The sequence below is a fragment of the Engystomops pustulosus genome, chromosome 2 (assembly GCF_040894005.1).
Source record: "Engystomops pustulosus chromosome 2, aEngPut4.maternal, whole genome shotgun sequence".
Taxonomy (NCBI): Eukaryota; Metazoa; Chordata; class Amphibia; order Anura; family Leptodactylidae; genus Engystomops; species Engystomops pustulosus.
In genome coordinates this window covers 117,166,079-117,181,423 of record NC_092412.1, presented here as the reverse complement: position 1 = coordinate 117,181,423, position 15,345 = coordinate 117,166,079, and the positions used below count along the sequence as shown (strand labels likewise).

The 15,345-nt window shown below is 38.4% G+C and overlaps 1 protein-coding gene across 7 annotated transcripts in view; it reads left to right on the top strand.

The window, feature by feature from the left end:
• The window catches only part of CAMKK1 (calcium/calmodulin dependent protein kinase kinase 1), a 176,455-nt gene extending 162,576 nt beyond the window's left edge, over positions 1 to 13,879 (top strand). For 6 of the 7 annotated variants that reach the window (XM_072136131.1, XM_072136132.1, XM_072136133.1 and 3 more), the window contains 3 exons: positions 1,791 to 1,891; positions 8,136 to 8,177; positions 12,135 to 13,879. In XM_072136131.1, the coding sequence (XP_071992232.1) occupies positions 1,791 to 1,891; positions 8,136 to 8,177; positions 12,135 to 12,207 (216 nt within the window). In that variant the 3' untranslated portion in view covers positions 12,208 to 13,879. The remainder of the gene's footprint in view (positions 1 to 1,790; positions 1,892 to 8,135; positions 8,178 to 12,134) is intronic. The other variant, XM_072136136.1, reaches the window with a different exon arrangement.
• Positions 13,880 to 15,345: the final 1,466 nt, after the last annotated feature.

Sequence of the window (15,345 nt, the reverse complement as noted above, 5' to 3'; positions counted from 1 at the left end):
ATGCTTAAATCTTGATTTTGTGGGATCTGCTAGAAATCAGTGGCAAGATGATGGTGCCATTGTTTAAAGGGATATTACCACCAGGACAGGTTTCTTAAATGTACTCAGGATAGCAAAAGAACACATTCTCTAATTCAATGTTATTAACAAAAATACAGCATTTTCCAGATATAAGTCCAACCTGTGTCTATCAGTCCTGGTGTACACAATTTCAGTTGCCCCGTGACTTCTGACTCAGGGTCGGGGATGCCATCTTGGATTTCTATGTGCCGGCTGTGCAGCTGAGTTTCTCTCTCTCTCTGCTCCCTGCACTCTAGCCCCGGCCCCCTGAGGTCCAGGACAGAGCTCACTCACTGATATATGGACCCTGAGTTCCTGACAGCCGCAGCATGAGGAGAACTACAAGCTACAGACAGATACAATCTTTATATGGGAAGGCATCGCAGATTTAGTGTGTTGTGGATTAGCAGAGATGTAGGAGAGCTGTCTGTCATTGTGTGCAATAGGGATCTCATCATCTCTGATTTGTCTCATCTATCTTTCTATGTGTCAGATACTAGCACAATGTTCAGAAGGCATATTGAAAGTGTATATACACCTGTACCCTGATAATCAAACCACACTGTCAGTTTACAGCACTAGATGGATCATAATGTGTCTGCTTAGAGAGTCCCCTCCCACACTCTGAGCCTGATCCTTGAGTGATAGGAGCTAAAACAGCAATAAAGCTGAGTAAATTTGCAAAAAGTAAAGGGTTAAAAATTATCTTTATTGTGTTGACCTCTAGGGGTCATTGAAATGTGAGAATTTTCTTTCATGGACAAAACCCCTTTAATTATTGGGGTCAGGATTAACCGCATCAGATACAACAACCTGAGCATTGTATGGCCAAGGGTCTAAATATCTTTGACCGGCCCACTTAAGATTGTTGAAAAATTTGAGCACCCCTCCCCATCATTAAATAATGATGCAATCAGGTCTCCATATTTTCATTGAATCATTGTAATGTTTTATTTACAGTTTTTTTATGTAGGGATAGGATTTATGCTGTATATAGGTATTGGGTAAAGGTAAGCATATTAGTGTGGCCCTCTAAAACCATCCAATTTTCTCATAAGGCCCCTATCTCATAACCGTTACAAGGTTAAAACCTTCTCAATACAGGGTCAGTGACTGCACACGGCATATATATTGCTGTGGTCATTAAAAGGTTAGAGAAGTGTGTATGATGATGAAGAAATATTATGATAATATGATTATCCATTCTTCAAAGCGTCTCATTAAATGCATGCTGTAGAACAAGCCAACTTGCAGATCAAGGGTTTAATCTTTGTCTCAGCCACTTGCCTTGGAAGAAGGTCCAAAGGTTTTTTTTTTCCTACTCACCACTAAAAAACACACCACTATGACTTGGCATGTATACTAACTGTACACAGTGAGAATTTATTACTTTTCAGTTATATCTAGTGACCTCTTCTACTGCTACTTCTGACATTAGATGGTAAAATATCTCCTAACTGGAGCGGTAGGCTTGATTTTTATACATAAGGATGAAGATTGTATGAGGCTTACGGTAATTTGGAAGATGTCACAGGAAATTAAACTTTGGTGGCTTGTGTTCAACTGAAGAGAAGGCTTTCAATAATTTTGTAAAAAGTGAACAATTGAACAATGCTAGCTGATTTTTCTAGAATTGTGTGTGGAGTTATTCATTCCGTTTCACATTGGGTTTTTATTTGTCTTATATTGTTGTCTCAAAAATTCCTTAATACATTTCATGTATTTTCAAGATTCTAGTGAAAGCAATGTTGAGAAAGCGGTCATTTGGAAACCCATTTGAATGTGCCAGGAGAGAGGAACGATCCATGTCTGCCCCAGGAAACCTTTTAATGTAAGTAAACATCATAAAAATATGCTGTATATCTGAGAGGTCTGATGTGTGTTATATATTGAGAAATAGAAAGGTAAATCTATAGAGGTTTTCTATGTAATAAATTAATTATAAAAATGACAAACATTAAATTCCTCCCAAAGGCTTCTAGGATCTATATGTAGTTCCAACCTCCCTGTTGTAGATGTTACAAATTGGGATAAAATCAAAGACTGCTAAAACTAATTGTAAACAGAAACCTTTCTGTGTACCATCCATTCCCATTGGCTTGTATGCAAGCAAGTTTCCCTTCCATTACGATTTGTTTATTTAGAATGAAAAAATAGTGACTCAGCCTTCTGTACTTTTATGGGCACCATGGTGGTGTTAACTAGATGAGACTGAGAAAATAATAAAGATTACTTTATAAAGTCATGTAGGAGAAGAGTTTAGTGTAAAATGCCCTAGATGTGTTCACAGTGTATTTCAGCTGCTTTTTATTAGATCTGGCTTGGGGTGGTATCATTAATCTCCTAGATTCCGCCACAGGCTTAAACGCTGTGTGATTCTTGCTACTTGTAATGTCAGACCCCAAAACATCCATGAAACCATTACTAGAAGACATAACCATCTCCAGGTGGCAACACCATACTGTCTCCTTCATAGACAGAGCCAATTTACTAAAAATAGTGGAATTTTCCAAGTTGTTATACATAATGCAATCCTTGTCTCTGACCCTAACACCAAAAACAACTTTTGTACTTGGAATAGAGCACGGGTGTCCATGGTAGGACATCTGCTTTATGACACTAAAACACGTACCCTCACACTTGCAAGCAAAATTTCCAGATTGCATTTTCCCCCCATATGCAAGCCTCCCATTACACTAGCTGCTATCCTTGGTTTAGCAGAGCTAATGGCGCCTACAGACAGATTTCACTTTACTTTATTGTCCCCTGGACTATTCTAACTTCCCCACATCATTGGCCAAATGGCATCAGATGACACCTCTATTAGCCTGTCACAAATATGATAAACATATACAAATCTGCCTCCATAGGTTATGTATCTTCATTTACTAAATAAATTAATCATAAATTACTCCTTCAAGGGGATGCCATAATGAAGGAGCTTGCCTTTATTGCTGTATGTGGACCTGCAATTAAGTCTTTTTGGGACACAATCGAGGCCTTTACGATCAAATATCTTTCAAACTATGTCCCCAGGTCAATCTTTGGGGATACCTATGGCTGTACTAAAGAATGCCTAGTATGGCAGTGGAAGTGGCAGGCTGCAAAAGTATCCACCAAGCCATGCTCAGTCGCACTGCACCGCTCTCAGGAATTTTCTTCGACAAGCTCAGATCCATAATACATATGGACTGGATTGAAGCCTCCCTCAGTAGGGAAAACGGGTAAAAAAACTTTCATAACCCTGATGTCTCCTGAGATGAGGAGGGAGCATCAACTTATAGGTGACCCCCCCCCCCAATAGAACTTACCCTGCTTCACTTCCTAGTTGCAACACTATGGAGGTTTCTGCTCCTCCTCCAATGCTGAATGGGCTGGTGTGTCCGTGTTTTCTATATGAAAACTAAAGGTAGCCTCAGTTTATTCATATAAAAAACAGGTGGATGGATTTTACACCAAAATCATAACTGAAATGAAATCAGGTTTTTCATTGAGTATTTTGTACTTGTACACTGATCCTCATTAACATCTCCTTTGGGGGTAATGTATTTATATAAATCAGTTTTGTATATATATATATATATATATATATATATAGATAGATAAATAGATAGATAGATAGAAAGAGAATATTTGGAAATGTTGGACCATCATGGAATTATTTGGAGAACAGCCACGTTAAGCTTTTCAATATTAATATCTACCTTCACTTACCATCTGTTATCACAGTAGGAATGTGACACAACCAGAACCAAAATGTTTTACAATCTGTTGCTTTGAGCAACTGGCAACTAATGTTTACTTGAACCTTTGCTTTCTGGAGGTGAAGGGGTTTTTTTGTTTAGTTTTTATTTTCCTTTTTTAGTTGAAATTGTTACTTTAGTGGATTAAAATATAGTGCAACTTGCATTTTTTTCCTTCATTTTTAGTATTACTGTGTTTTGCAGGTGGCTTCTACCTATTGTAATTAGTCTCCCGTCATACACTGCAGTCAGTGTCTCGACAGAATATATTAAGTTCCCAACACTAGCTGCGTAGGTGGTTTGCTCATTAAATGTCAATTCATTTTTCATTAGAATTTAACAGTCAAGACCGAGCTCTCAGCTGTGAGGAGGTAATAATGATGTCCAGTGCCTCAGTCCACAGAATCTCAAATTAATTTTCTGTAAACATAGTCAGGGGTGTATTTATTCCTGTTTCTCTCTGCAAAAATAAAATAATAATAACTTAGCCTTAAACATTTGGCACAATGAAATACTTACGTCTTCTTAGAATAGGAAATATAAATGTTGTATCACAGAGCCTACATTGAGGACCTAAAGTCACAGGTAGAATTGGTATCCGAGGCATCATGCTGTAGATGTCAAAATGTAATTAGATCCAGTATGGAACAAGACTGTATTTGCCTACAGCAGCCTATAGGGCATGTCTCTATAGGTTTTTATAGGATATATTCATTTGAGTAGTAACTGCAGTAAGTTTCCCTAAGTAGTGATGGGTAAAAGATATATAATTTAAGGTTCTCTAACTTCGCAACACTTTTTAAGGCTGCATTTACATGGATGTGTGCTCACTCGGCATGCTGAAGAAGAGGAGGGGTGTACGAAAAAGTACACACGTGGCCACTGGGTCGTAATAGCCATCTATGGGGAAGTATATCTATATATGATGGCACTATATAAATAAAGATTATTATTACATCCTCATTGATGACCGTGTGAATGCGGCCTCAATCTAACAGCCACATACAACACCTCAGCAGACAACTAGTTGTAACATGGGAATAAGCAGTTGTCTATTTGGCCAAATAAATAGATTTATAATCTAATCTACATTACAATTTATTGAAAAGCAGGGGTTAATTTGGATTCCAGTGCTGCAAATCTTTTCTACATAATTTCATCTACATTTTAGTACGCATGCTGATTTCAGAATTGTGTGCCTCAGTGCACCTATAAAAACAAAATCTTTTTAGTTCTTGAAATCTTACTTCAAGGAATAGAGTCTGGACAGGAAGCACATTTAAAACCAAACACTTCTTCAATGATGTCAGCTCAATGTGAACCTCTGTGACATAATTCATAATCATGGAACCATCTCACTTTTACATTTTATTAGACTGTATGAGGAGTGTAAAAGAATAATTCTCATAATGTAGGACATTATGAGTGACACCATAGTACAGGTCATGTATGGGTGGCCTAGGTTATTGACCTAGGGCACCATAAAACCTGTTTGTTTTGTGCTAACTGGAAATTCTATGTATTCTAGGAGCCACTTGCCAGCCCAGCTCCCATTTTCTGTGCCACCATACATTGTTTTTTTTAAGTATGATCATTTCAGGCTTTAATGCAAGCCAGCAATGATGGGGCATGCTTGTGCAATAGGAGCGCAGAATTATGAGTAATGATATAGAAGGAAAAGCCATCAGTAACGTGTTACATGTTTTCAAGTGTTACACAGCTCATGATGGTGGAGCAATGCGTCTTTGGACATTGACAAATATGTTACAGTAACTGATTAATGGTGCCACATTAATGCCCATACCCCTATTAGAAGTGAGCATCTTAATTTTCTTTTAAAGTCATATTTGAGAACTATAACAACAGTTTTCTGGATGCTTTAACAGCATCTGCCACAGTGTGATGACATTAAGTGTTGTTTTTACTGAACTTGGACCTTTCAGTGCAGAGATGTGTTTTTTTGCTCTGCAGCCATCTTTATTATACCTACCTTCAGGTGGAAAAATGTAGTTTAAAAAAATTTAGTCATTCAGAAAGAGAAATGTGTCTTGACTATCTAGTGAGTTGTCAACTATAGTAGGTTGCATAAATAATCATACCCCTTTTTTGAAACATTACGCTAATAAACTTAATTGTAATTTAATCACCTTTTATGTAATGGAGCAAAGGAAAGCATTGAGTTTATTTAAAGTGTTAGGAAAATATCACGTTTTTCTTCATTTTTACTAATTAAAAAACTTAAACGTGTATCACCTAATCAATACAGTACATTTTGTATAATTAATCTCAGTGTAACTACAGCTTTGTGAAGGCCTCAGAGGTTTGTTAGAGAACATGAGTGAACAGAGTTGTGAAAACCAAGGAACAAATCAGATAGCTCATAGTTATAAGTTGTCGCAAAGTAGTATTGCAGAGTTAGGCTTTAAAAAACTTCTGAACATCTGAAGGAGCGTTTTTCAATCCATTATCAGTAATAAGAAGGAATATGGCACAGCTGCAAACTTACCAAGACATGGCTTCCCACCTACACTGACAGGTTAGACAATAATTAAGAACACAGCCAAGAGTCACTCTGAAGGAGCTGCAGAGATGCACATCTCTGGTAGGAGAATCTGTTTAGGACAACTATTATAATGTACTCCACAAATCTGGCCTTTGTGGAAGAGTGTTAAGAAGTCCTGTTTGCAGGTTGCAAAAAGCTCTGTGGGCACACAGCAAGCATGGAAGAAGGTGCTCTGGTCAGATGAGACCAAAATTTAACTTCTTGGCCTAAATATTAAACACTATTTGTGGACTGAAGCCACCACTGTGCATCAACCTGGACACACCACCCACAATGTGAAGCTTGGTGGTGGCAACATCATGCTGTGGGGATGCTTTGTTTAAGAAGAGACTGGAAGATGGTAAACATTGATGGGGATATGGATGGAGTGAAATACAGGGCAGTCCTGGAGGAAAACCTGTTATAGGCTACATTCACACTACAGTATGGGGGACGTATATACGGCCGACGTATATGCGGCCGATATACGTCCCCCATACACTTCTATGGGCTCACGGCGCCCTACGGGAGCATGTCCTATCTTTTCCCGTATTACGGCGCTGCGGCCACACATCGCTATGGAGAGGGGCGGGGGTGAGCTGCGCTCACCTCCTCCTCCTCTCCCCGCGCTGCCGTGTGCCCGCCGTGCTATAGTGCGGCGGGCTCACGGCAGTGTGAATGTAGCCATGGGCTGTACAAGACTTGAGACTGGAGTGTAGGTTCAGCAGGACATTGACCCTAAACATAAAGCTACAATGGAATGGTTTAAATCAAAGCATATTCATGTGTCAAAATGTATCCAGCCTGAAATCCTATTGATATACTGTGACCCATTCCAGTTTTTTTGTTTGCAAATGAAAATGTCATTTTTTTTTCCACTTCACAAATATTGTCCTTTGCTCAATCACATAAAATGTCCACAAGTAGAAGTGGGTAAATGCTGAAAAGGACATGAATACTTTTGTAGCTCTGAATATCATTCTCTCTATAGTATGATCTGTTTTTTCATGACATTGTATTTCCCATCACTTCCATGTGCTCAGTAAACTCCAGTAGGTTATTTTCTCAGTCGCTTCTGTAGAAATCTGCTGCTCTATAAATACATGTGCTGTTGAATAGCTTACATGTGTGCTAGATTTTCTATATGCTTTTTCTCTTTAAAGTGACACCGTCACCTTCGCTACATTTCATATAGTAGCGTGGCATGGAAGCAAAAAAATGTTTGCACCTTGTTATAGCTGAGTAGTCTATGTGCACTTTCTATTACTACAGAAATAGAACAGTGTACATCTTTATTTCTTCGTCTGGGCAGTTTAATGCACTTTTATTGAATCATACAGTTTTAGAATACCTTGAGATTTTTCCATGTATATAAAATCAATGGGGTGCACGGTGATACTGGTTGTTTCCATGGCAACATAGCTGGATTGTCATCTTGTATCTATAGTGCTCCGAAGTGTCTAAAAAGCTGTATGCCTCTTAAAACTTGCACAATGCTGTAATGTTATGACATGCACAACATAATCATTTCTGTAAATGTTTTCTATCCAGCTGTTGGCTGCGCTGGCCTTCATTCCTCATTTAATGTAATGACTCCAATGAGATGTTCCCCCATACCAGATGCACGTGGAGATTATTAGCTTGCAGTTTTTTATTTAGTTTGTTATTTATAGCATGATATAACATTCCCTTACCCTGTCATTAAAATGCTTTGCATATTTTATTTGCAAAAATTTTTTATTGTTGTTTCTTTTCTTTTTGTTTTGTATCATTGTATCATCTTGGAACAGGTGCCAGTTTAAATCATCTTTAAAATTGCATCCCCACTTAAGGTAATTTCTGTGTTATGCCCCCTTTTGGTTACACTGACGTGCTGAGTGTGTCTTCAGTCCCCACCACTGTGCGTATAGTTTCATACCTGACGTCTTCATTTATGGTCCCTCCTGAATGTGGCTTTGTTACCAATGCTGACAAGTTTTGGCTTTTGTGTACTATTAAATAGGGGTTTTAAAGAAAACACCAACACCAATCCCATTTTGTGTTACTTAATATTAACCAGCATTGTGCAACTTAACACATTTACTGGCTTTATAACCCAGCCGCCTGCTGTTAGCCTCCTGCATCCCGTCTGTGATTTCCAGCTAATCAGATCAATTTCCTCCATACAGATCTTCACTCAAGCTGACATCTCATGTTTCTCTCCTTGATAAATAGTGAATGCCCAGTGTAGTGTATCCAGTCTGCTACACCAATGTCATTTCTGCCTTACTCCTTGCTTTGCTCAGTTCGTATTTATGTCAGTAATTTTTCTCCATTGTATAACAACCAAATGTATTTATTTATGAAGAGGCTTTGTGTAAATTATTGTACAAATATACATTACGTGTGACTATTACACATGGATTTTTGTTGTTATTCTAGGCCTTAGACATGTGGGCTGATTCTTATACATTTTATTATTCTGTATTCTATATAGTGCAAAATCACCATAGTTGCATCTATTACTTAGACTAAGTTTATATAGATTAGAGGAGTCCTTAGCAGGTGAAAGCCATAGAAATCTTTTGGACCTTATTGGTGCAAGTCACTGCTGCTATGTTATTCTGGTGTTCAGTTATGCTCATATAGCACATAGAACAATGCGGGCATCACTAGCTTAACTGTGCTTACAACCTAATTACCCCTTGTCACATTTAAAGCGGTTATCCGAGGGTATAAAAAACCCTTGGGTGGCTGGGATGGAGAGGTTAAAAAAAATAAACATGTACTTACCTCCACAATCCCTTCCAGTGTCCAGCACTGTGATCTCTCTGGTCTGTGCCCCATGTAAACAAACAAACAATTTTAACCCTTTCACGACCCGTGACGTAATAGCACGTCACGGGTCGGCCGCGGGTGCATGGAGAGGGCTCACGCGCTGAGCCCTCTCCATAGCCGGTAAGTCTTTGCTGCATATTGCAGCAAAGGCTTACCGGTAACACCCGCGATCGGTGCTAGCACCGATCGCGGGTGTTTTCACCTCGATCGCCGCCGGCAATGCTGCCGGCGGCATCAAAAGCATGGCGGCGCGTGGGCGCCGCCATCTTTTCGAGGATCGCCGCTCCCCGTGACGTCATCGGGGAGCGGCGATCCGTCGCCATGGTAACCTCGGGTCTCGCGAAGACCCGAGGCTACTTCTGGTTAACCCATGCATTACAATGTGCTATCAGCACATTGTAATGTATGAGGAGTAAAATCCCCATATACTGCCATACTGTAGTATGGCAGTATATGATAGGATCGTGCAGACCCCCTAGGGTTAAAGTACCCTAGGGAGTCTGAAAAGTACTAAAAATAAAAATTAAAAAAAGTTAAAAAAAAAAAAATCATAATAAAAAACCCTAAAAACTCAAATCACCCCCCTTTCCCTAGAACTGATATAAATATAAATAAACAGTAAAAATCATAAACACATCAGGTATCACCGCGTCCGAAAATGCCCGATCTATCAAAATATGATAACGTTTTTTCACTGCGTTTAATCCCGTAACGGAAAATCGCGCCCAAATTCGAAAATGGCACTTTTTTTGTCATTTAAAAAAATTTAAAAATTCTATAAAAAGTGATCACAAGGTCGTACAGTCCTAAAATTGATAACAATGTAAACGTCATCAAAATCCGCAAAAAACGACACCACCCACAGCTCAGTACACCAAAGTATAAAAAAGTTATTAGCGCCAGAAGATGGCAAAATCCCAAAAAAAATTTTTGTACAGGAGGTTTTAATTTTTTTAAATGTATGAAAACATTATAAAACCTATACAAATTTGGTATCCCCGTAATCGTACCGACCCAAAGAATAAAGTAGACATGTCATTTGGGGCGCACAGTGAAATCCGTAAGATCCAAGCCCACAAGAAGGCGGCACAAATGCGTTTTTTTACCAATTTCACTGCATTTGGAATTTTTTTCCCGCTTCCTAGTACACGGCATGGAATATTCAATACCATCTCTATGAAGTGCAATTTGTTACGCAGAAAATAAGCCGTCACACAGCTCTGTACATGGAAAAATAAAAAAGTTATGGATTTTTGATCATGGGGAGTAAAAAATGAAAATGAAAAAACAAAAAAGGGCCAGGTCCTGAAAGGGTTAACCATCTGACAACCCCTTTAGCATCATAACACATAAATATAGTCATAAACACATGTTAAGAAATAAATAAAACACACACATGTAAGAATAGTTTTAGATATTAGGCCATGAAATGCCATTGTCCACAAATAAATAAACGTGGTATGCCTGTAATTGTGTCAGCCCAAAAAATAAAGGGAATATTTATGCTGTTTGTATAGTAACTGTGTCACGTGAAGGGAAAAGCATCTCTAGGGGGTCAAGCAAAATAGAGTATTCTTGTCTAAAAACACTTGGAATTGTTGAAATAAATTTTTACTTCTGTTGATTCAGGGAGTTATTTTCACTGTAGACTGTGATCTAATGTTTTCTTTCAGTTCCTTTTCAGTTTCAGTTTATTTGTTCTTTTACCACAATTGTTTTATTGTATAATTTATGTTTGGAATACTTCTAAAGTGAAAGCACTTATTCTTCATCTCAATGTCAGTCCATTATCTCACCACTTTCCTTTCTACAAGCTGAGTCTTTCAAGCAAAACATTTGGTTGATCTTTCATTATAGCAAAATTGGTTATTTTTATTACACTGAGATTCAGTTTCCTCTTATTGTTGACATGTTTATGAAATATTTAGCATGTGTATCTTTTACAAACAAAGTTGTTGTTTTCTTTAGATATTTTCACTTCTCCTAAAGGGGAATATGTTTTAGGCTAACATTTCATGTTATAGAATAGCTGTGAAATTTACCCCAGCTATAGTTTCACAGCTTATTCTACAGGCATCAGGAAGGATCTGCAATCATCTAATTTCTGATGCATTTTTTTGCTGTAAATTTGCTCAACTTTTGCAATGCAGAGGTTAAATGTAGATTTATTTCTGCTGTGTGTATATACACTACGCTGCTACTGTATGATGATGACTTTTTTCTAGACAGAAAATCTGTGCATAGTATGCAATGTGGGTATGAAAAATCTATGAGTGCTGGAAGCCAGTTCATTTTAAGAGGATTCTTCAGGATTCTTTTGTATGATATATGATCCAGATTTTGAAGTAGCAGATTCCATTAGGAGTTCCATATAGATTTCATCATACCACTTTTTTCAATAGTGGCTTTTTCCAAAAGCAGAAAATAATTATCAACAAACTCTAATTGGAATGAATGGGAAGCAGATCTTGAAGCACGTTGATAAATATTAACCCTTTACCGACATGTGACGTAGTATTACGTCACATGCCGGGTGCAGGTGCATGGAGAGGGCTCACGGGCTGAGCCTCTAAATAGCCAGTAAGTCTTTGTTTTAGGGAGTGTAAAATGAAAACGCAAAAACTCAAAAGTTCATCCATCACTGAGTTACTCTCTCTCTATCCCCATAAAGTAATGGAGTTCTCTTCTTTCAGGAGTTTGTTTGGATCAAAAATAATTTTCTCCCTTATGTTCCAGATTTGCACAACAATTATGGTCTACTTAATATTATTCTTCACCAAGCCAGGCACATTATGACACTTTTTCTTAAAATATTTATAGTAGCTACTTACCTCCAGTATTAATGCTATAGTACATCTCTACTAGTACCTAACAGCCATTTTCTTTAGAATATATCCATATATCTGTTTTAATGTTGTTGTTTTTATAAATGATACACACAACTGATCTAACCTATCATTTACTTTGTTCAGAAAGCAAGCAAGTGGAGAGGTGCTTAAAGACACAGAACTGGCAGATGTGGAGGAGGACGATGGAACATTATGAGGACTTGCATGCCAAAATGAACTTTGCCTGCTGCTATACTCCTGGCTTTTCTATGTTGCACAAACTTGTACTCTCATGACCATCATGAACCAAAGCTTGTGGTCGGTAAATAACGCAAACAGGTCTTTGTAAAATGTTTACAGTATATCTGAGGAATGAAATTAATAAATAGCGACCGTCTACATTGAACTGTACCTGTCGCCTATACACCGTGGAGCCAAAGCATGAGATTCCTTGTGTCTCTGTAGCATCATGAACACCCAATGAGCTAATAATATGGGCTTGTCTAATGTCTGTAGACCACAGGTACACTTTAGTTGTGTGAAATGTGTCTGTCTGCATGTATGTGTTATTGATGTATGTGTATAAAAACTAAGAACAATGTGCCTCATCTCCATCTTTGCTTCTGCAGGATGCAGTCCGAGTAGCTTGAAGATTGCTTGACCTATGAATGTCTTTATTTATGATTATAAAACCAAAAGTTTTTTCCTTTATTCCAGCCTCACTCCTAGCTTCTCCACTGCTATAGATATGCATATATTTTTTAAGTTCTGTATACATATATATATTAATGAAAAGAAGACTGTACAGGGACTTTTGTGGAAAACCATTCTTGCTGATTTTTCATTATTGTATTGGCTAGTAGGAACTTGCACATGGCCTGCTCCAGTGCAAGGAGATATGTTAGGGGTTGTACTTTATGTCATTTATAGTTGTATAGAAATGTTTACATTGCCACAGGAAGGGCTATTTCTTCTTTGCACCTGCAGTACGTTCATATTCCATTACATTTTCTACATTAAACTGGTAAGCAAGTTGTAAGGATTCCCATCAGTGACCCGTAAAAAGCATGACCCAGAATGCAAAGCATCAAAGCAGATCTGGAATTTAGAATGTTTTTCATATATTGATTTAAATGTATTGTACATTGAATTCACTGCAGCTACTGAATAGAGCATGTTATAGATATGTAGGTTTTTTATACATTATGAACTGTCTAGTCTAATGCAAAGCTAATAGATCAGCTATAAAAACAATGGAAAGCCAAAATGTTCTATGAGTCAAATGTTCTTCTGTAGGTGGACCTCATTTTCATGGAGTGTCTACCTTTTTATAATTTATACACATATTTCTGTTGAAGTATATTTGTTTTTGAAGAAGGCATTATGAGAAATTGTTAATATGTATTTAATATTTTCATATGTCAAGTTTGTTTTGCATATTGGAAACATTTAGTTTGGATTGATATTAGGCTCTTAAAGGGTATTTCCATCTTAGCCATCATCGTTACATCCATACCGGAAAGATGCATGTTCCACCTCTAGGACCCACATCTTTTGTAAAAACAGGATTCTTTTCACAGCACACAAATCTCACCATTCATTTCTAAAGGAGTTACACAAATAGCTGAGTAGCAAGCATACAAGTAAATGCAGAGACTTGCACAGAGGTGAAACCCACATTTATGAGGCATTTATGGCATATCCTATGGATATCATCAGCAAATGTGAGATGGAAATACCCCTTAAAGCTAATTCAGGTATTGGCTATATATACTGGCTATATGACTCAGAAGATGGTTTACATGATTTATCTATTATGCAATGGAACATTAAAGTAGAAATTGGTGCTTTTTATGGATCTTAATAAAATATAATATAATTCAAAATAACAGTTTTTTATTTTATTAAACTGAACTATAATTGAACATCACTGTGCATGGCACCTTCAGGGCGGCAGTAAAATGAGCCCTTAAAGGGAACCTGTCACCACACAAGTACATATACAGCTAGTGACAGGTTCCTATAGAGCTCTATTAACTGACTGACACCCTTCTTTTAGCTAAAAATTGCTTCGCTTACATCCCCATAAATCACCTTTTATCTTATGTCATCAGACGGGGCGTGTCCTGCTCGGCCGCCCCCCGCCCCATCTAATCCACCCCATGCCTTATGCCTCCTTAATGGTTACAGTTCAAGTCATGTGACCAGAGTGACATCATCTCAGGTACTTTAGCCTCTTAATACTAGCAAACTATACCCCATGCATGTATCTGACCACATGAAGACACAGCTGTTTCCATGAACTTCTACTCCTCTCCATCCTCCATGGAGGCTTCTGTGATTTCATGTAATCACATACATGGTGTACAGTTTACTATTCTTAGGAGGCTAAACGACCTGCAATGATGTCACTGGTCATATGTCATGAATGTAACACAAGGCACCATGTAAAAAAATTGACACAATATTTCCCATCTATACATAGAGCTTTATATGTCTGTAGTTGAATATTCACAGACAGTCCCTAAGTACAAGGAGGCAGGGCAGTGAATTGAAGAGACACAGAGCTATCAGTCAGAATAATGGGATGCAGTTCACTGGCAGCCTTAGAGAGAAGAGTCACAGATACCAGACATAAGTCACAAAAGCTAATTTGCATATCAGAAAAACTTCTGTAAATAAGGTACAAAGCCTCACTGGCAGCTTATTTTAGGTGATATGGGGAGGACTTGTAACCTTTTATCAGCAGCCATTGTTAGTCAGGGTGGCCAAATCTGATGACGGGTCTTCTTTAAAGAGGACCTGTCACCCATAATTTTGGCACTAGGAGCTGCTTACTAAAGTAAGCAGCTCCTAGTGCTTGAATAAACGCCGCAGTGTTAGAAGGATATCGTTATCGGAAACCTCCGGTAACGCTATCTAACACTGCTGCAGGATACAATGTATTCATGAGGGGGCGTGGTTAGGGGAGGTGACTGTCGCATGACTCGCGGCAGTCACTGCCAGCCTATGGAGCGAGCGGGGCGGTTGGGGGAAGAGGCAGCGCCTTGGACCGCCCCCTCATGAATACATTGGACCGCTTTGCGGGCGGTCCGACAATTACGTTGTACCCCACTGCAGTGATAGCATTACCAGTGGTTTCCGGTAACGCTATCACTCTAACACTGCGCATTTGTTCAAGCACTAGGAAGCAGCTCCTTGTGCCGAAATTATGGGTGACAGGTCCTCTTTAAAGGTAATCTACTGTCAAAATCAAGCATGTTAAACCTGGGACACTTAGCCATAAATCTAGGCACAGTGACAGTGGTAATCATGTTATATTTGTTATCAAAGGCCTCCTTCCTTTTAAAATTAC